Consider the following 19,696-nt stretch of genomic DNA (forward strand, 5'->3'; position numbering starts at 1 on the left):
AAGCTGAGTTTCTCATCCAGGTAAAGCAGCATCAAGACATCAGGCTAGGAAGCAGAAGCCCAGAAAGAGAATACCATGAGAAGGTGAATTGTCCTGAGACTTGCTGATATCTTGGACTTTGGACTTCCACAAGGCATATAACTGAGTGGTGGTGGTTGGGTATGGGAGTCAAACCCATTTTATCTAAAACTCAAAAGTCAAAAGGTCCTTGCTGATATCTAAATTACAAAAAATAGAGAGGGCTCAATATTTATTATTTGTTTAACAACTGAATCAATTAGAGTTCTAGGAGAGGAGAGAAGAAATGGGGCACTGGTAATATTTGAATAAATAATGGCAGGAAATGTTTAGAACTGATGAAAAACAATATAGAGTCATGCACTGCATAATGCTGTTTTGGTCAAAAATGAATTGCATATACAACGGTGGTCCCATAAGATTAGTACCATATGGCTTAGGTATGTAGTAAGCTATACCATCTAGGTTCACGTAAGTACAACCATCCAGGTTTGTGTAAGTACACCCTATGATGTTCACACAACAACAAAATTACCTAATGATGCATTTCTTACAACATATCCCCTAGCGACACATGATTCTGATATGTTTTCCAGAAGCCCAATAAATTTCAGTTAGGAAAAAGAAAAAATCAATACCTAGACTCATCATAGTGAATCTGCAGTACACTAAAAATAAAGATTGTCTCTTAAAATTAAACAGAAAGAAAAGAAAAGTTACCTTCAAAAGAGACAATTATACTGACATCTGATTTCTCAACAGTAACAATGAAATTCAGAAGACACTGGAATGAAATCGTCTATGTGCTAAAGGAAAAATAAGGGTTTCCTTCAAATTCAATGTCCAATGAATAAGGATAAAATAAAGACTGTCATGAAAACAAGTGAATTTGCTACCAGCAGAGCTTAAAAGAAACATTAAAGGATGTAACTACTGGCAGAAGTTTAGTCAATCAACATAGAAAGTGTGAGATAATAGATAAAATGCATAACAAAAGAAGTTGTAAATAAATAGGAAAGGCAATCAAATACTGATTGTACAGAATAAAAATAATAATGTTTTGTGGACTTCAATAAAAGAGATAGAAAAGGTCAATGACAACACATAAGTAGGAAAGGGGTGATTAGAATTAGAATACATTACTTGGAAAGGCAAAGATGTCAACTTTAGACTTACTGAGTTAACATGCATGCTAAAATTTATAGAGTAACCACCAGAACAAAATTTCAAATTGAGCAGGGAAAAAAACCTGAGGAAAAAAGTTTATCAAAATAAAAGAAGGCAAGAAGGAAGAGAAAAATAAATACAGAAAGGTAGGACAAGTAAGACAAAATAAGATGGCAAAAAAATTTCATACTATGACTAAGATAAGTGTAATTAAACAAAATGTTCCATTTAAAATATAGACTGTTAAAATATAACCGAAAAATAATAAATCCAGCTAAATTCTGTTTACAAGAGATCTATCTAAAATATAAGGAAAGAGAAAGGTTAAAGTTAAAGGATGCAACAATATACACCAGATGTGTTGGTTTCCTGGGGCTTCTGTAACAAGGTACCACAAACTGGGTGGCTTAAAAACAGATGTTTATTGTCTCACGGTTCTGGTGTCCGAAAGTCTGAAATTAAGATGTTGACAGGCCATGCTCCCTGAAGATTTGAATCCTTTCTTGCCTCTTCCTAGCTTCTGGTGGTTTGTTGGCAATCCTTGGCATTCCTTGGCTTATAGCTGCAGCAATTCAATTTCTGCCTCCATCATCACATGACATTCTCTCCTCATGTGTCTCTCTATCTCTTCTCCTTTTATTAGATCTCCTCTTATAACATCAGTCATATTGGATTAAGGGCCACTTTACTTCAGTAGGACCTCATCTTAACTTACACCTTAATTACATCTTCAAAGACTCTATTTCCAAATAGGGTCACATTCACAGGTACGAGAGTATTTAACATACCTGGTTGAGGGAAACAATTCAACCTACCACACCAGGCAAATACTAACCAAAAAGAGAGAGGGGGAAAAAAGAAAAGCTAGTAGAGTTCTATTAATGTCAGACAATGTACCAGGTGAGAACAAGGCTAGTACAGTAAGACTAGTTAGAGGCTAGTGCAGTAGTCCAGGTAATACAGTGCTGGTTTGAACTAAGATCATCTCTAGGGAACAGGGGGAAGTCAATAGATTTAAGCAATATCTAGGAAGTAAAACTGACAGGACTTCATTGGAAACCAGATAAGGGAGACAAAGACGACTTTCAGTTTCTGGCTTGTGAAACTGTTGGAATATGTTAGCAACCTATATCTTCTAGCCAGAGTAACTTTCTAAAACACAGATAATATCAATTTTTTAAAATAATCTTAACTAATTCTCCAAGGTTAGTCCCAATTCTTTACTCTGGCTTTCTTGATCTATCACAATCTGGTCCTGGCCTACGTTATTCAAATCTCCACTTCCATAAATGCTAGTTATTCAATAAATACTGCACGTGATTTCATGACTTCTTTCAGACTACACTTTATGTCTTGAATGCCATGTGTATGTATTTACAAAGTTCTATCCAAATGAACCATCATCTTTAGAACCTTTTTTGTAATATACTGCCAATTAAAGTATTTTTATATGTAATGTAAGATTGTCTGGTCTCCCGTAGTACTTCATTCACACTGCTAGCACAGCATTTGTCACAGTGATGTTTATCTATATCTGTCTCCCCAATCAAGCAAGCTACTCACTCCTTCAGAGTAGGGCTTATCCATCTGTTTATTCCTAGCACCTAACAACATGGTTTGCACATAGATGGTTTTGAATAAATGCTTACTGAATAGAGATTAATCAGTTATAACTAGCACGGCCACTGCCTATGCCAAAAGACTAAAGGCAAATGGAAGAAAGATCGGATAGTAATTTTTTTCTTTTTTAAAAATAAGATTCTGAAAAAGATGAATAAAGGTCTTTGTTTCTTAGTAATGAATTCATGTAATTTACAGTTAATTTATTCTAAACTCCCTTGAGACCACTTAATAAGGTCTATACTTTCTCCAATAAACCCGTATTTAAATGCCCAAGCAATTTTTAAATCTAAATAATACATATTCCAGCTTTACTTATAAAAGTTAAAACATTAACCAAAAGAGGTCAATTTGATATTTGAGGAGCTTACGTAACTGTATAATGGTCAGTAAAAATCTGCTTGATACTAACATGTTAACTTACATGTAATTTACATTGCCAATTTTCAAATAATTAAATGAAAATAAAATGTACTTTTTTTAAAAAGCTGCATCATCTAGACTTCCTTTGATGACTGAAAACTTGTCTGAAACCTGCAATGTCCTCTGTTTATCAATATAAACATGAAGTATCTTTGAACTATAGATACAGAAAACTTCCAGTTGATAGAGGTTTCTAATTAAAAGAATATAAGGTGGTAACTTATTATAAATACAATTGTTAAATCTGTAGGATTTACATTGGACAACGCTGGTATAGTAGTATATGGGCATTCAGAAAATCTAAAGCTTGAATTGCTGTTACACAGTGAAATGCATTTCCTATAATTAAGTACAATTTTTTTAAACAAACGTCATAAATAACAGGTGTCAATATAATAAAGTGAAGATATTAAAAACGACTAGCACCACTACTACATGTAGCTTTGCAAAAATCTTGGATCATAATTGTTCCTACTCTCCCATTATTCAACACTTGGAAGCCCAGTTTGCTAAGATAGTTTTCTGATGTATACAAAGAACAAAATGAGCTCCTTCCACACCCTCCCCCCATATTCTCTCCCCTGAGATTCAAGGCTTAATATGAGTTCCATTTTCTAGAGATAAAAGGACTGCATTAACAATGATGTGTCCTAGCTTTCTTCTTTTTACAATAAATTACCATATTTATATTTTCAAGCTGTCATATGCTAGAGGATATTAAATATCCTCTTGTCATAATTAACTCTTTAAACCAAATTAAATGGCTTGGTTCAAAACAGACTGTGAAAGTAAAAGAATATAATTCTATCACTAATTATTTTTGCAATTATTTTAATAATCAGAGTTATTTAATTTATTCCATAATTGATTTTAACTGAGAAATGTATAGTGGCTAAAAAGCTCAACTCTTTCTTCCTTTTACCTTTGAGATATAAACAAGAATTTGAACTTAGGGTGTTTAGTAATAAATATATAGTAACTTCATAAAGACACCAGGCCAAATCCTAATACAGTAAACTGCAACAAACTGTTAATTTTTAAAATTTCACTAATAATTATTTCAAATATAAGCAAATGGACTACAACAGAAGTGTTTCATTTTACTAAGGCTTAGTAATATTTTTATTATAAACACAATGGTTTCTGTAGTAGACTAACGTAATGCCATGGAAAATAACTCTCCTTTATGAATACAAAACAAACTTAGAAAGATAAACATATTTTTAGGAGTAAATGGAAATTCTCTACTTTTCAAGGAAAATCTAAAGATTTCTGATGACCTAAAGACATTACAAAGATTCTAAAAGCAAAAAAATTGTCTTTTTATACTGTCTAAAAGAAAAGCTTTCTTAGAAAAAATAAATAGAAATAACTGCATTAGTATTTCAAGTTAACTTTTTAGGATTTTAATAGAAACACAAATCAGTTACAGCAGTTGTAATGTAAACTTTTCCCCCAACACTGGTAATAATTTTTTTTATACAAATGAAACCATTATAAAAAGGTTTCTGGTTATGAAGAAATACTAAATAAGCATACTTCTTAAAAACATTATGTGAAAATATAATTGAACTGAGAGAAAAGTTCTGAAAAAAGGGTAAAGTCAAGGAATGAAATGACTATCAATAAGCACCAGAGTCAATTAAAACAAGGAGGAGTTTAAATAATTGTTAAACATCTGATTACATAATTAAAACATAAGTCAACAAACTTTTTGAAAGATGTACAAAGAAAAAATAAAAATGTAATGTACATAACTTAGATCTAAAATCACGGATTAAACTGACAGAGCAAGAGAAGCAGCGGCGTGGCTGAACAGCACGCAGAGCTTCTTGTCTTACCCATGGGAGCCTTAAGAGACAGAGTTTCACTCTAGAGTCAGACATTCAGGAGAATACGGGTTTAAAAGGCCTTTGACAAACTGAAGGGTGATTATGAACAGAAGTTAAAATAAAACATACTACCGGTATTAGACCATAGAGAAAATCTCTATTCCTCTGCTATGAATTGTATATTTGTGTTCTCTCAAAATGCTTATGTTGAAATCTAATCTCCAATGTGATGATATTTTGAGATGGAACCTTTGGGAGGTAATTAGGCCATGAGGTGGAGCCCTCATGAATAGATTTAGTGTCCTTGTAAGAAGAGGCCAGAGAGATCCAGCTCTCTCTTTTTCTGCCACACAAGGATACAGCTTGAAGTCTGCAACCCAGAAGAGAACCGTTTACCAGAACCCAACTATGCTGGCACCCTGATCTAGGACTTCCAGCCTCCAGACTGTGAGAAATAAATGTCTGTCGTCTAAGTCAACCCAGTCTATGGTATTTTGTTATAGGAGTCTGAACTGACTTCCAGGGGCTGGGGCGGGAGCCTGTGGGGGGTTGGGAGGTTGTTCAGGAACATTTTTGTGATCATAACTTATAAAACAAGAAAGAAAATAAAAACCAAAAACAAGTAAAAAAAAAAAAGAAACCCAAGAAAGAGACTATATGAAAATTTAAAATAAAACATTAAGGATCCTAGCAAGATGATAATTTAAACATGTCTGACTCCTCATATCCAACTCCAAATTATCAGCCTTTTTAGCCAAGTGTCTTCTGACTAAGAGTGAGGTATGGAATTTGAGGGTTTCCTGGCAGAAGTGATTTGTAGCTTTCTCCTCCATTGGCTGGGAAGAGGCCTAAGATGAAGAAAACTAGCAAATCGTAGGAAGAGCACTGGCCACAGAAACCTGTGAAAATTCTAGAGATAAGGTGAACCTCGGCCCCAGGGGATGCCTGAGGTTCCCAGCCCACTAGGTGATAAGGCCACAAACATCTGAGGCTGTGGTGGGAAGGCACAGAGTGAGGGAGTGGGAGCCGTTCCCCAGCTACTTAGTGCAGGGAACTGGAGGGCGCCACATAATTGATGCGCTGGGATAAAGAACACATATTTGTCCTTCCTGCATGGACCACCACCATTTACAGCACCCCAACAACCAGACTTGAGCCCCAATGAGCCAATAAAGAAAGACAGGAACAAGATAACCCATAAAGGAAGGAAAAAGAATCACACTGACATTAGATTTCTCATCCTTAACACTGGAAAACACAATAAGAGAGAGAAAACAACTGCACCTCACGAACTCTTCACACAGGTAAGACATGATTAACCTGTCAGGAGACGGAGAGATATCTGCAGATATGCAAGAATTCAGAGTAATAACCCATGAAGCCCCATCTGAGAAAAATATTCAGAAATGACTATCCAAAGCCAAATGAATCTGAACAAGAACGGGAAAATGAAGGAAAGGGAAAAGTAGTAGACAATGAGTCTTGCAATACATAAATGCTGTTAAATTTAAATTAGATAATGAAAGACTAACTGGAAATGTACAATGCAAGCATACTTCATTTTACTGCATTTCCCTTTACTGCACCTTGTAGATATTGCATCTTTTTACAAGACCCTCCAAAAGCACAAAGATTATGACTCTGAATGCTCAGATGATGGTTAGCATTTTTTAGCATTAAAGTATTTTTAATTAAGGTATGTACATGGTTTTTTAGACATAATGCTATTGCACACTTAATAGACTACAGTACAGTGTAAACGTAACTTTTATATGCATTGGAAAACCAAAGACTTCATGACTCACTTTATTGCAATATTTGCTTTATTGCAGGGGTCTGGAATCGAACCCACAATATCTCTGAGATATGCCTGTACAAGATCCAAACTGCATACTCTTGAAATAAAAGGAACAGGCATGGTTATAAGAGAAATTCTACCAAACAGCCTAGAAGCAAAACTATTAAGATGTTTCAGTTATATCTGTAGCAATTGGATTGGAGAGAATGTTCCAGTAAATGTTCCAATAAAACCTAGGGGGAAGGGTGATGAGAATAAAAACATTGCAAAGATTTCATCTGGAGAAAAATAGGAAAGGCAAAGCCTTAGAAAGTATTACAAGTTTCTTATGTAATTGGGGGTGGGGGATGAAAAGACCATCTTGGTGGGGGAAACAGTTGGTATCTTATTTTCAAATAATAATAGAGAAAAATATATGTGACTAAGAATGCAGGGAAAGGAAAGGTAACCATTAATATAATGGAAAAGTATCATATAATTTCCAAGTTAACAAGGAGGAAAATGCAATTAATACCAATGTGATCAAACAGAAACAGTTTTTTAAAAAAGGAAAAAGAAGTAGGTAAAATAAGTAACAAACATAAGTTAGAAAGAATGAGACCAAACACCTTAGCACACTAACTTTGAATGTTAAAGACAAGAGGCTACAGATTGAATTAAATAAAACCAAATACATTTTCAAGAAGAAACTTAAAACAAAGTAATAGAATTTGTCCACCGATTAGGTTTGATGTTTAAAGAGAAGAAATATATTGACTGTATACAAATCATATTTTATCCTACATTCTTAAAAAATATCTACGGGATTCAGTAAGACATTATTAAATCAGGAAAATTCAGGGAACACGGCTTTTGGAGTTTCCTCTAGTTTGCTCACTCAGAGCTAAGTGCTAGCAACGTGGGAGAAACTGTCCAGAGCAAAAGTCATGAAAAATACTAGACGGAAGGGTAAGAGGAGAAAGGCTTACTAGCTTTCTATAATTCTTGTATCTCCAGAATGACTCCTAGAAAAGTTATCTAATTTAATTGTACAAAATTGTCTTTAGCCAACCATCTTCCAGGTTCAACAACTAACACTGAACTTGCCACATTGCTACATTATCCACTGATTTTATAAAAGGACTAGCCATCCAATACACACAGTTGCACTGTAAGTGTGGAATGATGACTGATCCTTGTGTATGTGTGATCACATATTCCCTATGTCCCAAAGCCAGAGGCTCTCAGCGTGAGAGTCTCAGACATGAACTACCACAGTGAAACAAAAAAGATAAATGGAGAGGCAAAAAGATACCCAGCAAATCCAAGAAAAAAGTAAGGTGAAAAGGCAATATTAGCATCAGACTAGGAGGAACTTGGGGTTAAAGGCAATGAAAAAATAAGGAAGTATATCATACAATGACAGAAGACATGATTTTAGGTCCTGAAATATCAGTTGTAAAACCTGCACATATCAAACAACATAGTATTAGATATGCAAAGAGAACCTAATTATAATGTCAGGCTTCAAAACATCTCCTATATGGGGCCGAACCCAGTAAGGGGAGTAAAGGAATTCACTAATACAATTTCTTAAACATCACTTTAATAAAGACAGAGAAAATGTTACATTCCTCAAATAGCAAAATGTTGTCAGTATGTCCAAGGAATTATCTAGAAAAGTCAATACATGATGCTAAAGACAAGGTTAAGAAAATTCTTTTTTTTAACTAGAGATTTTACAGGCTAGATTTTCTGATTAAAATTCAATGAAAGTAGGAATGAAAACAAAAAGCAACGAATTGTGCCCAGTTGAAAATACAAAAATATTTTCTTTTTGAAGTTATACCACAGGATTTTGACAATATATAAACTCTGGATGGCCAATCACAAAGCTATGCCTTTCACAAATTAATCCTAAACTCTTGAATTTTCCAACCTCATGATTATCTAAGTGATTTAAAAGATTTCAAAACTATTTTTTAAATGGATTTCAAATCTACTTTTCCTTACTATACCTCAAACTCAGTTATCTCAGATTCTTCTTACTCACCTTATAGTCTTTTCCTCTGTACTGCATCATTTAAAAAAGTCAAGATGCTCCCTCCTCATGGGGAGAGAAAAATAAAAAGCCCCTAAGTGATTAATATTTGGCTGAAGTGTTTGTGAATTGTTCCATAATAAGTAAAAGCCTGTTTGATAGGAAATTACCAAAATTAATTTTATAACAGTGTTGTGATGACTGTAATTCAGAAATTAAATTTAGAAAATATTCAGTGAATATACTCCAGTGCCTGGTATGTAGGAAGGAGTAAGTGAACAAATGCTCAAGAGAAAAGGGTTAGTGGAGAAGCAGAGGAGGCAAGTTTCTCAGATACATTAAACTTTTGTGGAAAGGTGTCTATGGCTCCAGGCAGCATCTGACCTCTTGAACTCGTACACAACACTTTACGTATACATTCCTCAACTTTGTTTACGTTTTATGACACTGACATATTTGAATAATATAGACCTTCTTTATAAAAACATAGAATGTTCTACATTTGGGATTTGTTTAACGTTTCCTCATGAGTAAAGTTACACATCCACAGTCAGAATACCAGGTAACTGAAACACATAACGTCTCCTTTCTGCTCACCGCTAATGTTAATTTTGATAAGCCAGTCATGGGGCTATCCAATTTCTCAACTGAATAGTTACTATTTTTCCCCTTGCAAGTTATAAGCAAGCCACAGAAAGACATTTTACAACCATAAAAATAACCTGTCTCTCACAAAAATTTCTCCCCTAGACTTAGCATCCATTAATTATTCTTGCTTGAGCCAATCTTTACTAAGATGGTGGCAAAATGTTTTACAACTCCAGGATTCCTTCCAGATGTACCAATCAACATTCTACTAAAAGCAAAACCACCCTTTCTTCCCCATTTATTATCAGCACAGACGCATGCATTCCTGTATAATTCATTAGTGTCCTTGATTATTTTTGGTGCTCACGGTGTCCTAGATTGGGCTAGTGGAGTCCCTTTAAGCTGGCTCCTGTATCCTTTTAATGTGCCTCCCCCAGCTTTTTTTTGAGCACTTTTTTACTTTCCGGCATAAGAAGGTGTTCCAGGGTCATCCTGCCACTTCCTTGCCCAGCCCTAGAATAAGCCACTTCTCTGAGGATCCCTGGGTCTTTTTAGTGGGGAGTGGTATTAGAAAACAGTATCTTGGTGCTAGATATATTCATCACTGAGTGTCTTTGCTTCTAGGTCTTGTCAGTGGACAGAACTAGGAAATGTGTGTGTTACACACACTTATATACATATATTTATATATGCTCATATGCTTGTATGTGTTCAATTATTTTAAAAATTCTAATACATTCCACTTCACTGTCTTCTTCCATTCCATATTTGTGTCTTCCTTCTTCCTCAATGAGAACCCTGATTCCCAAAATCAGTATTCATTTGTTCAATCTTATAACACTTCTAAAATAGTTTTTAATTTCTACACCCATAATACTGCAAAAAACAAACCTATTAAACAAGAGTTTAAGATTTGTTTACAGCTCTTTCCATCCCATACCTCAAGACGGTCTATAGTCGAACACTGGGTTCCTAAAGCACTTTATTAGTTCCCCCACCACCTTCAATGTGATTCAAAGCAGGAATTTAACTAGTACTTAATCTATTCAGTATTTCCCAAAGATATCTACCAGGGAACAAGCTTCTCGTAACATAAAAGCTAACTTAGAGAAATTGCTTTTAAGGAAAACATACATTAAATGAGAACAAATGCAAAAAGTTCTCATTGTAAAGAATAATTTAAAATGAATAAATATAAAAATTAAACTCCAAAGAACCAAATGATGAAACAAAGGTGATACCAATTTCTCTTGAGTAAATTAACAAGTAAAAGGAAAAATCTGACTCCAGTGACATCATAAGCAGATGTTTTAAAACCACATGCTCCTTATCTCCTACTAGTTACTCACAGGCACTGTGATATGGTATTTACTTTTGGTAGAAGGCCTGGGAAGGATTTTCTGTAGGAAGTAGGCAGGATGAAACAAAGGAGTTACCAGGAACTACTAACACCTAATGGATAGCCAGGCAGAGGAACTGAAAAATCAGAGAGGGCTCCGCCTTTCCTCTCCCAGCCCACACTGAAAATAAAACAGCATCAAGAACTTGATATAGGAACCATTCAAAGGACTGAAACCCAAGGAAGCATTTGTCTTAAAAAATGTTTGAGTGATGAGAATATTTTCAAATAAGATAAGCAAAGCAGTTATTATGGGCCATTTGCTAAAATACAAAAATAGCCATTGTTATACGCAAAAAATATGATTAGCCATATGCCAAATACCTTAGTCATTAAGTGTACTACGTAATAATACTGGTTATATTAGTGTTTTTATCTCTAATTTCACTTATTTAAAGTAATTTGTTAATGAAATGTAAATAAAAGAACTAAGCATTTCATTCTAAAACAGAGGCGGGGTGGGGGGACCAGCTCTGCTCAGCAAAGAAATAAGACTTTTTTCCTCATATCGCTTATTAGCTATATTCTTGCTGACTTAATCCTTTCTTATACAAGAACACGTTTTTCAACATTCTGAATATTTTACCACTATAATTTCTTTCTTAAAAATAATAACAGTAGTTCAAATAAGCATGAGATATAGAATTAATCACTCTATTTTTAAAATAAATCTGAGCAAAAGAAAAAAAAACCACTCTAGTCAGCAGAGTAAGAGCCTTTTTTATATATTTTCAATAGGAGGTAACATAGAATAATATAGTCGATTCTACCTATTTCATTGTGCTTGCTATTAAGCTAGCATTTCTCAACGTCAAATGCACAGACCTGAGCTGGTTGAGACCTGAGCCCCTTGATAGAAGGGAGAGGCCAAGTCCCCTTGAAGACAGGACCTTGCAACACTACACAACTACACAGTATAAATTTGCTCTTGGCAAACTACAGCCCACAGGCCATAACTGGCCTGACATCTGTTTCTGTAAATAAAGTTTTACTGGAACACAGCCACACACATTGAATTACATATTGTCTGTCCACTTTTGCACAACAATGGCAGAGTTGAGTAGTTGAGACAAAGACTGTATGGCCTGCAAACACTAAAATATTTACTATTATACTTTTTACAGAAGAAATGTGCTGACCCTTGCTGTAAATCTTCCTCCAGGTGTTTTTCAAAGAAGCAGCAGCATTTGCTAGGGTGATCCTGCACTGGAGAAAAGAAGTACTCCAACCAGTAGGAGGTTTAAACAGCCACTTTAAACAGACACTAACTGCCAAAGACCCAAAATGTCATCATGGTCTGTCAGAGAGCTTGGGGTGATCAGGTGAAAAATGGGTTTCTGGCTCAAGTTTAAATATAAGTAGAACAGTATGTCCACAGATATAACCTGTGGTTATTTTCCAGTTCCTGAATGTAAAACTGGAAGAGAAATACTTGGCAACAAGGAGAATTACCACCTTGGCTCTCTGACCCATGGAGTAAGCGTCATGCTAGGAAAACCCAAATGAAAGCCCCTGGAACTTGCTCTCCCTCCCAGGGATGTAAAGTAAAAGCAATAATGCATCCCCATCCCCAAGACAGGTGCAGACATTAGTACCAGCATCAGAGATTAAAAAGATGTCAGAGGGGCCAGCCTGGTGGCATGGCAGTTAAGTTCACACACTCCACGTTGGCCGCCCAGGGTTCATGAGTTTGGATCCCTGGCACAGATCTACACACCACTCATCAAGCCATGCTGTGGTGGCATCCCACATACAAAATAGAGGAAGATTGGCACAGAAGTTAGCTCAGCAACAATCTTCCTCAGGTAAAAAAAGGGAAGATTGGAAACAGATGTTAGCTCAGGGCCCATCTTCTTCACCAAAAAAAACAAAGGGACATTGTTGATATTTGCCAATGTGACAGATTAAAAATTAAATTTCACTGTTGTATTAGAATGCATATTTTTTATTAGAAGGAGCACAAATCTTTATATTTTCACAAAAAAGTGTGACTTCATTCAGAGCACATTTTTTTCCCACTTGATAGTACAGAGTATATTTTTAATTCATGACGTAACCATACATTCTGCTGAGGTTAAATTAATAACTATAACCATCAAAATGACAAAAGTAAACAGTTACTGAGTTCTATGCTGAATTCATTACATGCATCATTTGATTTAATCCCTGCAAAACCGCATAAGGCAGTATTATTTTTGCATTTTATCCCACTGGCTTGTAATTGTAAAGTCTATAAGGATAGAACCCATATTTACTGCCTTCACTGTGTAATTAGAGTATGAAGAAATCTTCACAACAAATTTATGAGATAAGCACTACTATGGTGGACATTTTACAGATGAGGAAGCACAGAAAGATTAAGTAACAAGACTACAACAGCAAGTTAAGTAGTAGAGCTAGGATTTGGTTTTGCGCAATCTTGGCCAAGGTTATTTTAAGACATTTGTTGTGAAAAAATTCTACAAATAAAAGTTTTGTGACTTTGCTATGTTCTTGCTTTCCAGGTGTTTAACAATTTATGATTAATTACACAAATAAGTGGAAGATATATGCATTTTAAAAGGGAAAAATTAATGGGGATTGGAATCAAACATGAAATGATTCACATAGAAACCTCAACTTACACAGTTCAGCAAACAACAGAATTGTAGGAGCAGCAAAAAGAGAATACTGGGGCCAGCCCCATGGCATAGTAATTAAGTTTGGTGTGCTGTGCTTTGGCAGCCCAGGTTTGCAGGTTCAGATCCTGGGTGCAGACCTACACCACTCGTCAGCCATGCTGTGGTGATGATCCACATACAAAGTGGAGGAAGACTGGCACAGATGTTAGCTCAGAGCTAATCTTCCTCAGCAAAAAAAAAAAAAAAAAAAAAAAAGGAATATGGACTTTTAAATCTATCTTAATTAAAACAACAAAAATAATAGCAAACATTTAAATGCTTACCATGTGCCATCTGTTCTAAAATATTTCACATATATTAGCTCATTTAATCCTCACAAAAGTGTTATGAGGCTGATTCCTATTTTATTGATGAGGAATCTGAGGCACAGAAAAAAGAAATGTGCTAAGGTCACACAGCTAATAAGGAGATTTAAACCCAGGCAGTCTGACTCTACAATCTGTGCCCTAAACTACTATGCTGCACAAATAATAAGTTTATATTGCTCACTATCAGTCACTGACATTGTACTCAAGAGTTTGCACTTTCCAGAATGCAGACTGCCTCTGTAATCCTAGCTTTTGACAATGACCACAATTTTTGGTTGTAGATTAGTTAATATAAACCTGAAATATTTTTAAAACAATGTATAGCTCTCAGATGAAGATCTATATCATATATCTATAAAGTTCAACACAATGTAAATTGCTAAGATATACAAAAGTTCTTTTAGGCCATGATAAATCAATGTTAAGTTAATATACCTCAAATTTTCAGAAATGATACTAAAAGGGGTGAAAAGAGCAAAGTTTAGATTTTAATTGCTATCAATAGGGCATTTAACAGATTTTTCTATTTATATTAAATTTCAACCTAACAGCCATCTATACTATAAACATTTCATTACAGCAGCTGAGTGAGACTCAAAACCCTATTTTGAAAGCCTAAGACTTGATTTAAAAAAAATCATTATAGACCTTTTCAAAGATTGGTATTTATATTATACCTTTCAAGACATTCCACTCTATTCTAAGCTTTGTAGAAATATTTAGAAGTGCAATCAAGAAAAGAAATTAGCTGGTCTTGTGGCATTTTAATATCTTAGTCCCATTTTACTTGTCACATGCTATGCTTCTTATGACTCAGAAACATGGCCACTCTCCTGTCAAACTATTACAGGCATATTTCTTATAATGCTCTCTAACATACTGCATCTAACATAAGCATTAGATATAAACTCATCTATTTAGTGAAAATTGCTGTAATACATAACATTCTTTACATGAAAAAAAGCATATTACTCTGGCTAACTGGATAATACATGCTTTACGTAATAGTTATCACCTTATATTTCATGTTAAATACTCTACGTTTGAAAACTGTCACTCATGCTACATAAATAATGTACCTCCACCAGTGTAATCTGCATATTCCTATCAGAAAATCACCTGAAATGCTGACATTTTGGAGTGTTTTAAAGATGCACTAGAATCAAAAGTAATTCCATATTTTTTTTGTAAGAAGACATTTAAATAGGTAAAATTTTTAAAGAATAAAAAATATTTTAAAACATACTGAAGAATAAAAGCAAAAGTGGGATGCCAAACTTCTAAATTACATTTTGTTATATTTAATTGCAATGGACAATTGCAAGGAAAAAATTAATATTATCATTTTTGCTACTAAGAAAAATAGACGTTCTATATTTAGCCTCATGTAGCTTTTAAGTGCTGCCAAGAATTATGATCTATAAAAAGCAAAACAATATGATTTTTTAAAACTCAATGAAACAATCAATAAAAACATGCAAGGGCTACACTCAACTAAATATTATAAATATAGCATTAGGCAAAATAGAAGATTTAGTAATGAAGCAATTTAACACATTTACTTCATCTTTGAAATCTTATTTCCAAAGAACCATATTCATTTCTGTCTTTTAAGAAAAGAAAGATGCAGGCGGCCCCATGAGAATTAACCCCTCCGCCTCCACTATTTCAGAAGTGAGGTGGTCTTCTGTAAGGCACTTCCAGAAGAACATATCAGGCCTACACTCAGCTTGCATGAGTACCAATGTGTGGGTTCCACAGTGAACTGGCAACCCAGGATACCTGTACACCAGATAGTTTGTCAGAAAGAATAATCTTGAGTTTACCACTTAGCAATACTTATCCAAAGATCAGATTGATAGATTAGATAGGTAGTTTGGGGGTGGTTTCCCAAAAAGTTGAATAATATTTAGTTTTAATATTATTATTAATAGTATTATATTAATATAATGCATTGTATTGATAATATTAATATTTAATAAATGATTGACATAATATTAGTACTTATCCAAAGATTAAATAAGAGAAATAATATTTTTATATATGTACTGATTTGTAGTGAACTCAAGACTATTCTTCCTGACAAGATATTCTGAGTTGCCAATATTATTTTTCTTATCTACTCTTTGATATTACTTGATGGAATATATATATATATTCCATCTAATCCTATAGATGGTCAAAAATTTATCTATCTATCCTTGGATTAAATTAGACCAATACAGAGTGAAATATCAAAACAACACTATTTTGGGCCTCAAATAATTGTCCTAACTAAACTGTACTTTATTAAGTCATAAACTCTTATGTAAGAAATTTATCTATCTATCCTTGGATTAAATTAGACCAATACAGAGTGAAATATCAAAACAACACTATTTTGGGCCTCAAATAATTGTCCTAACTAAACTGTACTTTATTAAGTCATAAACTCTTATGTAAGAATGTAAAACATTAAATATTCTATTTTTTGAAAACTGACACCCATATGACTTATTAAACTCCCCCTTTTACTTAGGACTCACCACACTGTACAGTATCCTTCATTTAAAAATGCACAGTCTCTTAAAAGACTTAATCTTCTAGAGTATGGATTCACATAACTGATTACTTATCCTTCGTTCCATTAGCTACAAAAAAGCAGATCTGTGGTTTACCTTTGGCAAGTAAAAGGGAATGCATGGCATGTGTTGGTAAACTTTTAATCTCCCTGCCAGGGTTATCTTATTTACTTTCTCTTTATGATTTCCTTGATTAAACATTTCTCATTTTGTTTTTATGTATTTACTTACATAAGATGCCATAAAAATTTATGCAAGAAGGTGAAATAAAACAAGACTTTGGAAAAACAATGAAAATATTCATGCTAAAGCACCTTTTATTCTAAAATTGCAACCAATGAAGTCATAAAAGGAAGATTAACCAATAAATAAAAATTAACACAATGAACATTACGAAAAATCTTAATAAAATCCAACAATTAAAACCTTCCCTAATAAAAGTATAGATAAATGTTTGCTATGCAAATATAAACATGAAGTAGTTTCCTTCAAAGAAAAAAGGTCTATTTCAAAACATTTAATTACAATAACAATGATTGTATCTTACATTTATAATTCACTTGACCTGATTACTTTCAAGGAAAATCTATTTTCACTTTTACAATTTAACAGAGTTCATTCATATATTAGAAATAACTATTTTTTAATACTAAATTAGTAAAGTTTAAAAGATGCTACAAAATGTTAGCTGCAATAGGTCAAAGGAGTAATCTGTGAAAACAAGACAGGTGTATAGGTATGTATGTAAAATACATTGTAAAATATTTTCCTTTTTTTGCTAAAGGATGAGCAAAATACCTGGTAAACAGTCAAGCCTTATACACAGTAATATTTCATTTAAAAATGGTGGGGGAACAAAGGTGCATACTTACCCTTCTCCCCCCATTCTTGTTATCTTTAAGCGAAAATCCACAGAATTCAGACTAGGGGGCTTCCATTTCAAAATATCATCACATCGACCAGGTTTATATTTCTAAAGTGAATTAAAATGATGATAATAGTTAATAAGAAGGCAAAAATTAAACATCTGATTTATTAAATATAATACCAATTACTTTTTAGTGAGCAAAATTACTACTTCTTTTCTGAATATAATTTTTATCTTCAGTCAATGAGCGAAACTAGACATCTACTTTCTTATTGATGGCCCTTCTCTTATTTCTGGCAAAGCATGTAGACCCCTGTTTGTGAAGGCCCAGAAAAAGAATGAAACCTGTTATTCTCTCCAATTTTTCTAAGAGCTAAAGGAAGTTTGATCATTTAGAAAATTTTTTTGTTTTTTCTTGTTCAGTTTTACAGTGAGGCAAATTTACAATGAATAAAATTAACCAAGGAATTTTGACAAATGAATACAGTCATGTAACCACCACCAAAATCAGGATATATACCATTTCAATCACCGCCACAAGTTTCCTACTGACATCTGCAGTCAATTTCCTGCCACCAACTCTTCTGGCCACAGAGACCCCCTTTCTATTACTATAGCTGCGTCTTTTCTAGAATTCATAAGAAATTCCTAACATAGGTTTTTGCGATTCATCTATCCTGGTGCACATATTAGCAGTTTGTTCCTTTTTATCACCGAGTAGGATTCCATTTCATATGTGTGTGTGTGTGTGTGTGTATATACACTACAAATTGTTTATGCATTTACAAGTTGCTAGATAATCTGGGCTGTTCCCAGTTTTAGGCTATTACGAATGATGCTGCTCTGAACATTTGTGTGGACATATGTTTTGTTAACTCTTGGGTAAACACCTAGGAATAGAACGGCTGGGTCACATGGTAAATATATGTTTAACTTTATAAGAAACTGTCAAATTGTTTTCCAAAGTGACTGTAACATTTTCCATTGCCACCAGTAATATAAGAGAGGTCAATCTGCTTCACAACCACCCCAGGACTAAGTATCGTCAGTCTTTGTCATTCTAAATTTTTAATTCTAAAGTGTATCTCATAACTTTAACTTGCATTTCTCTAATAACAAAAGATGTTAAAGATCTTTTAATTGGCTTAATTACTATCTATGTATCTTCCATGGTGAAGTGTCTGTTCAAAATTTCACCCTTGTTTTTACTGGGTTATCTCCTTATTATTGACTTGTGAGAGTTGTTTACATATTCTGAACAAATAGCCTTGTTTGGATATACCTACTGCAATTATTTTTTACCAGTCTTTGTCTTGTCTTTTCATTTTCTTAACAATTTCTTTTGAGGAGTAAAGTTTTTTATTTTAATGAAGTAAAATCATTAATTTTTTTCCAGCTTTACTGAGGCATGACTGAGAAATAAAAAAATTTAAGGTGTTACAAGATGATGTTTTGATAAAGGTATACATTTCTAAATGATTACCACAATCAAGCTAATTAACAAATCTATCATCTCACATAGTTACATTTGTGTGTGTGTGGTGAGAACATTTAAGATCTACTTTCTTAGCAAATTTCAAGTATACGTTATTATTAACCAAACTCACCATGCTCTACATGATGTCTTCAGAACTTATTCATATATTCTTATCTTTAATGATAATTTAGTGAATCTTTATTCTTATAACTGAAAGTTTTTACACTTTGTTCAGTATCTCCCCTTTCCCCTACCTCCAGCCTCCGGTAACCACCATTCTATTCTCTGTTATGATGAGGAGGATTTTTTCTTTTCTCTTTATTTTTTTTTTAAGGATTCCATATATAGGTAAGATCATGTGGTATTTGTCTTCCTGTGTCTGGCTTATTTCACTGAGTATAATGTACTAACTCCAGGTTCATCCATATCATCACAAATGGCAGGATTTCCTTCATTCTTGAGGCTGAATAATATTTCATTGTTATGTACACCACATTTTCTTTATCCGTTCATCTGCTGATGAACACAAGTTGTTTCTGTATTTTGGCCACTGGAATAATGCTGCAGTAAATATGAGAATGCAAGGATCTCTTCCAGATACTGATTTTCTTTCTTTTGGATATATAACCAGAAGTGGGACTGTTGGATCATATGATAGCTCTATTTTTGATTTTTTGAGGAACCACCCTACTGTTTTTCATAATAGCTGTATCAATTTATATTTCCAGCAACGATGCACAAGCGTTCTCTTTTCACCACACCTCACCAACATTTGCTATCTTTTAACTTTTTGATAACAGCCATCCTAACTGGTGTGAGGTGAGAGCTCACTGTGGTTTTGATTCACATGTCCTTTATGATTAGTGATGTCTAGTACCTTTTTAAAATCATCAATTTTATAATTTGTGCTTTTTGTGTCCTCTTTAAGGAATCTTT

The 19,696-nt window shown here is 33.9% G+C and overlaps 1 protein-coding gene across 1 annotated transcript in view; it reads right to left on the reverse strand.

Annotated features, from left to right (window-relative positions):
* Positions 1-19,696, reverse strand: part of RNGTT (RNA guanylyltransferase and 5'-phosphatase) — a 280,323-nt gene that overhangs the window by 89,684 nt on the left and 170,943 nt on the right. Inside the window, exon 13 of the mRNA XM_008517909.2 lies at positions 17,288-17,388. Coding sequence (XP_008516131.1) covers positions 17,288-17,388 — 101 coding nt within the window. The remainder of the gene's footprint in view (positions 1-17,287; positions 17,389-19,696) is intronic.

Source organism: Equus przewalskii, chromosome 9 (genome assembly GCF_037783145.1).
Source record: "Equus przewalskii isolate Varuska chromosome 9, EquPr2, whole genome shotgun sequence".
NCBI lineage: Eukaryota > Metazoa > Chordata > Mammalia > Perissodactyla > Equidae > Equus > Equus przewalskii.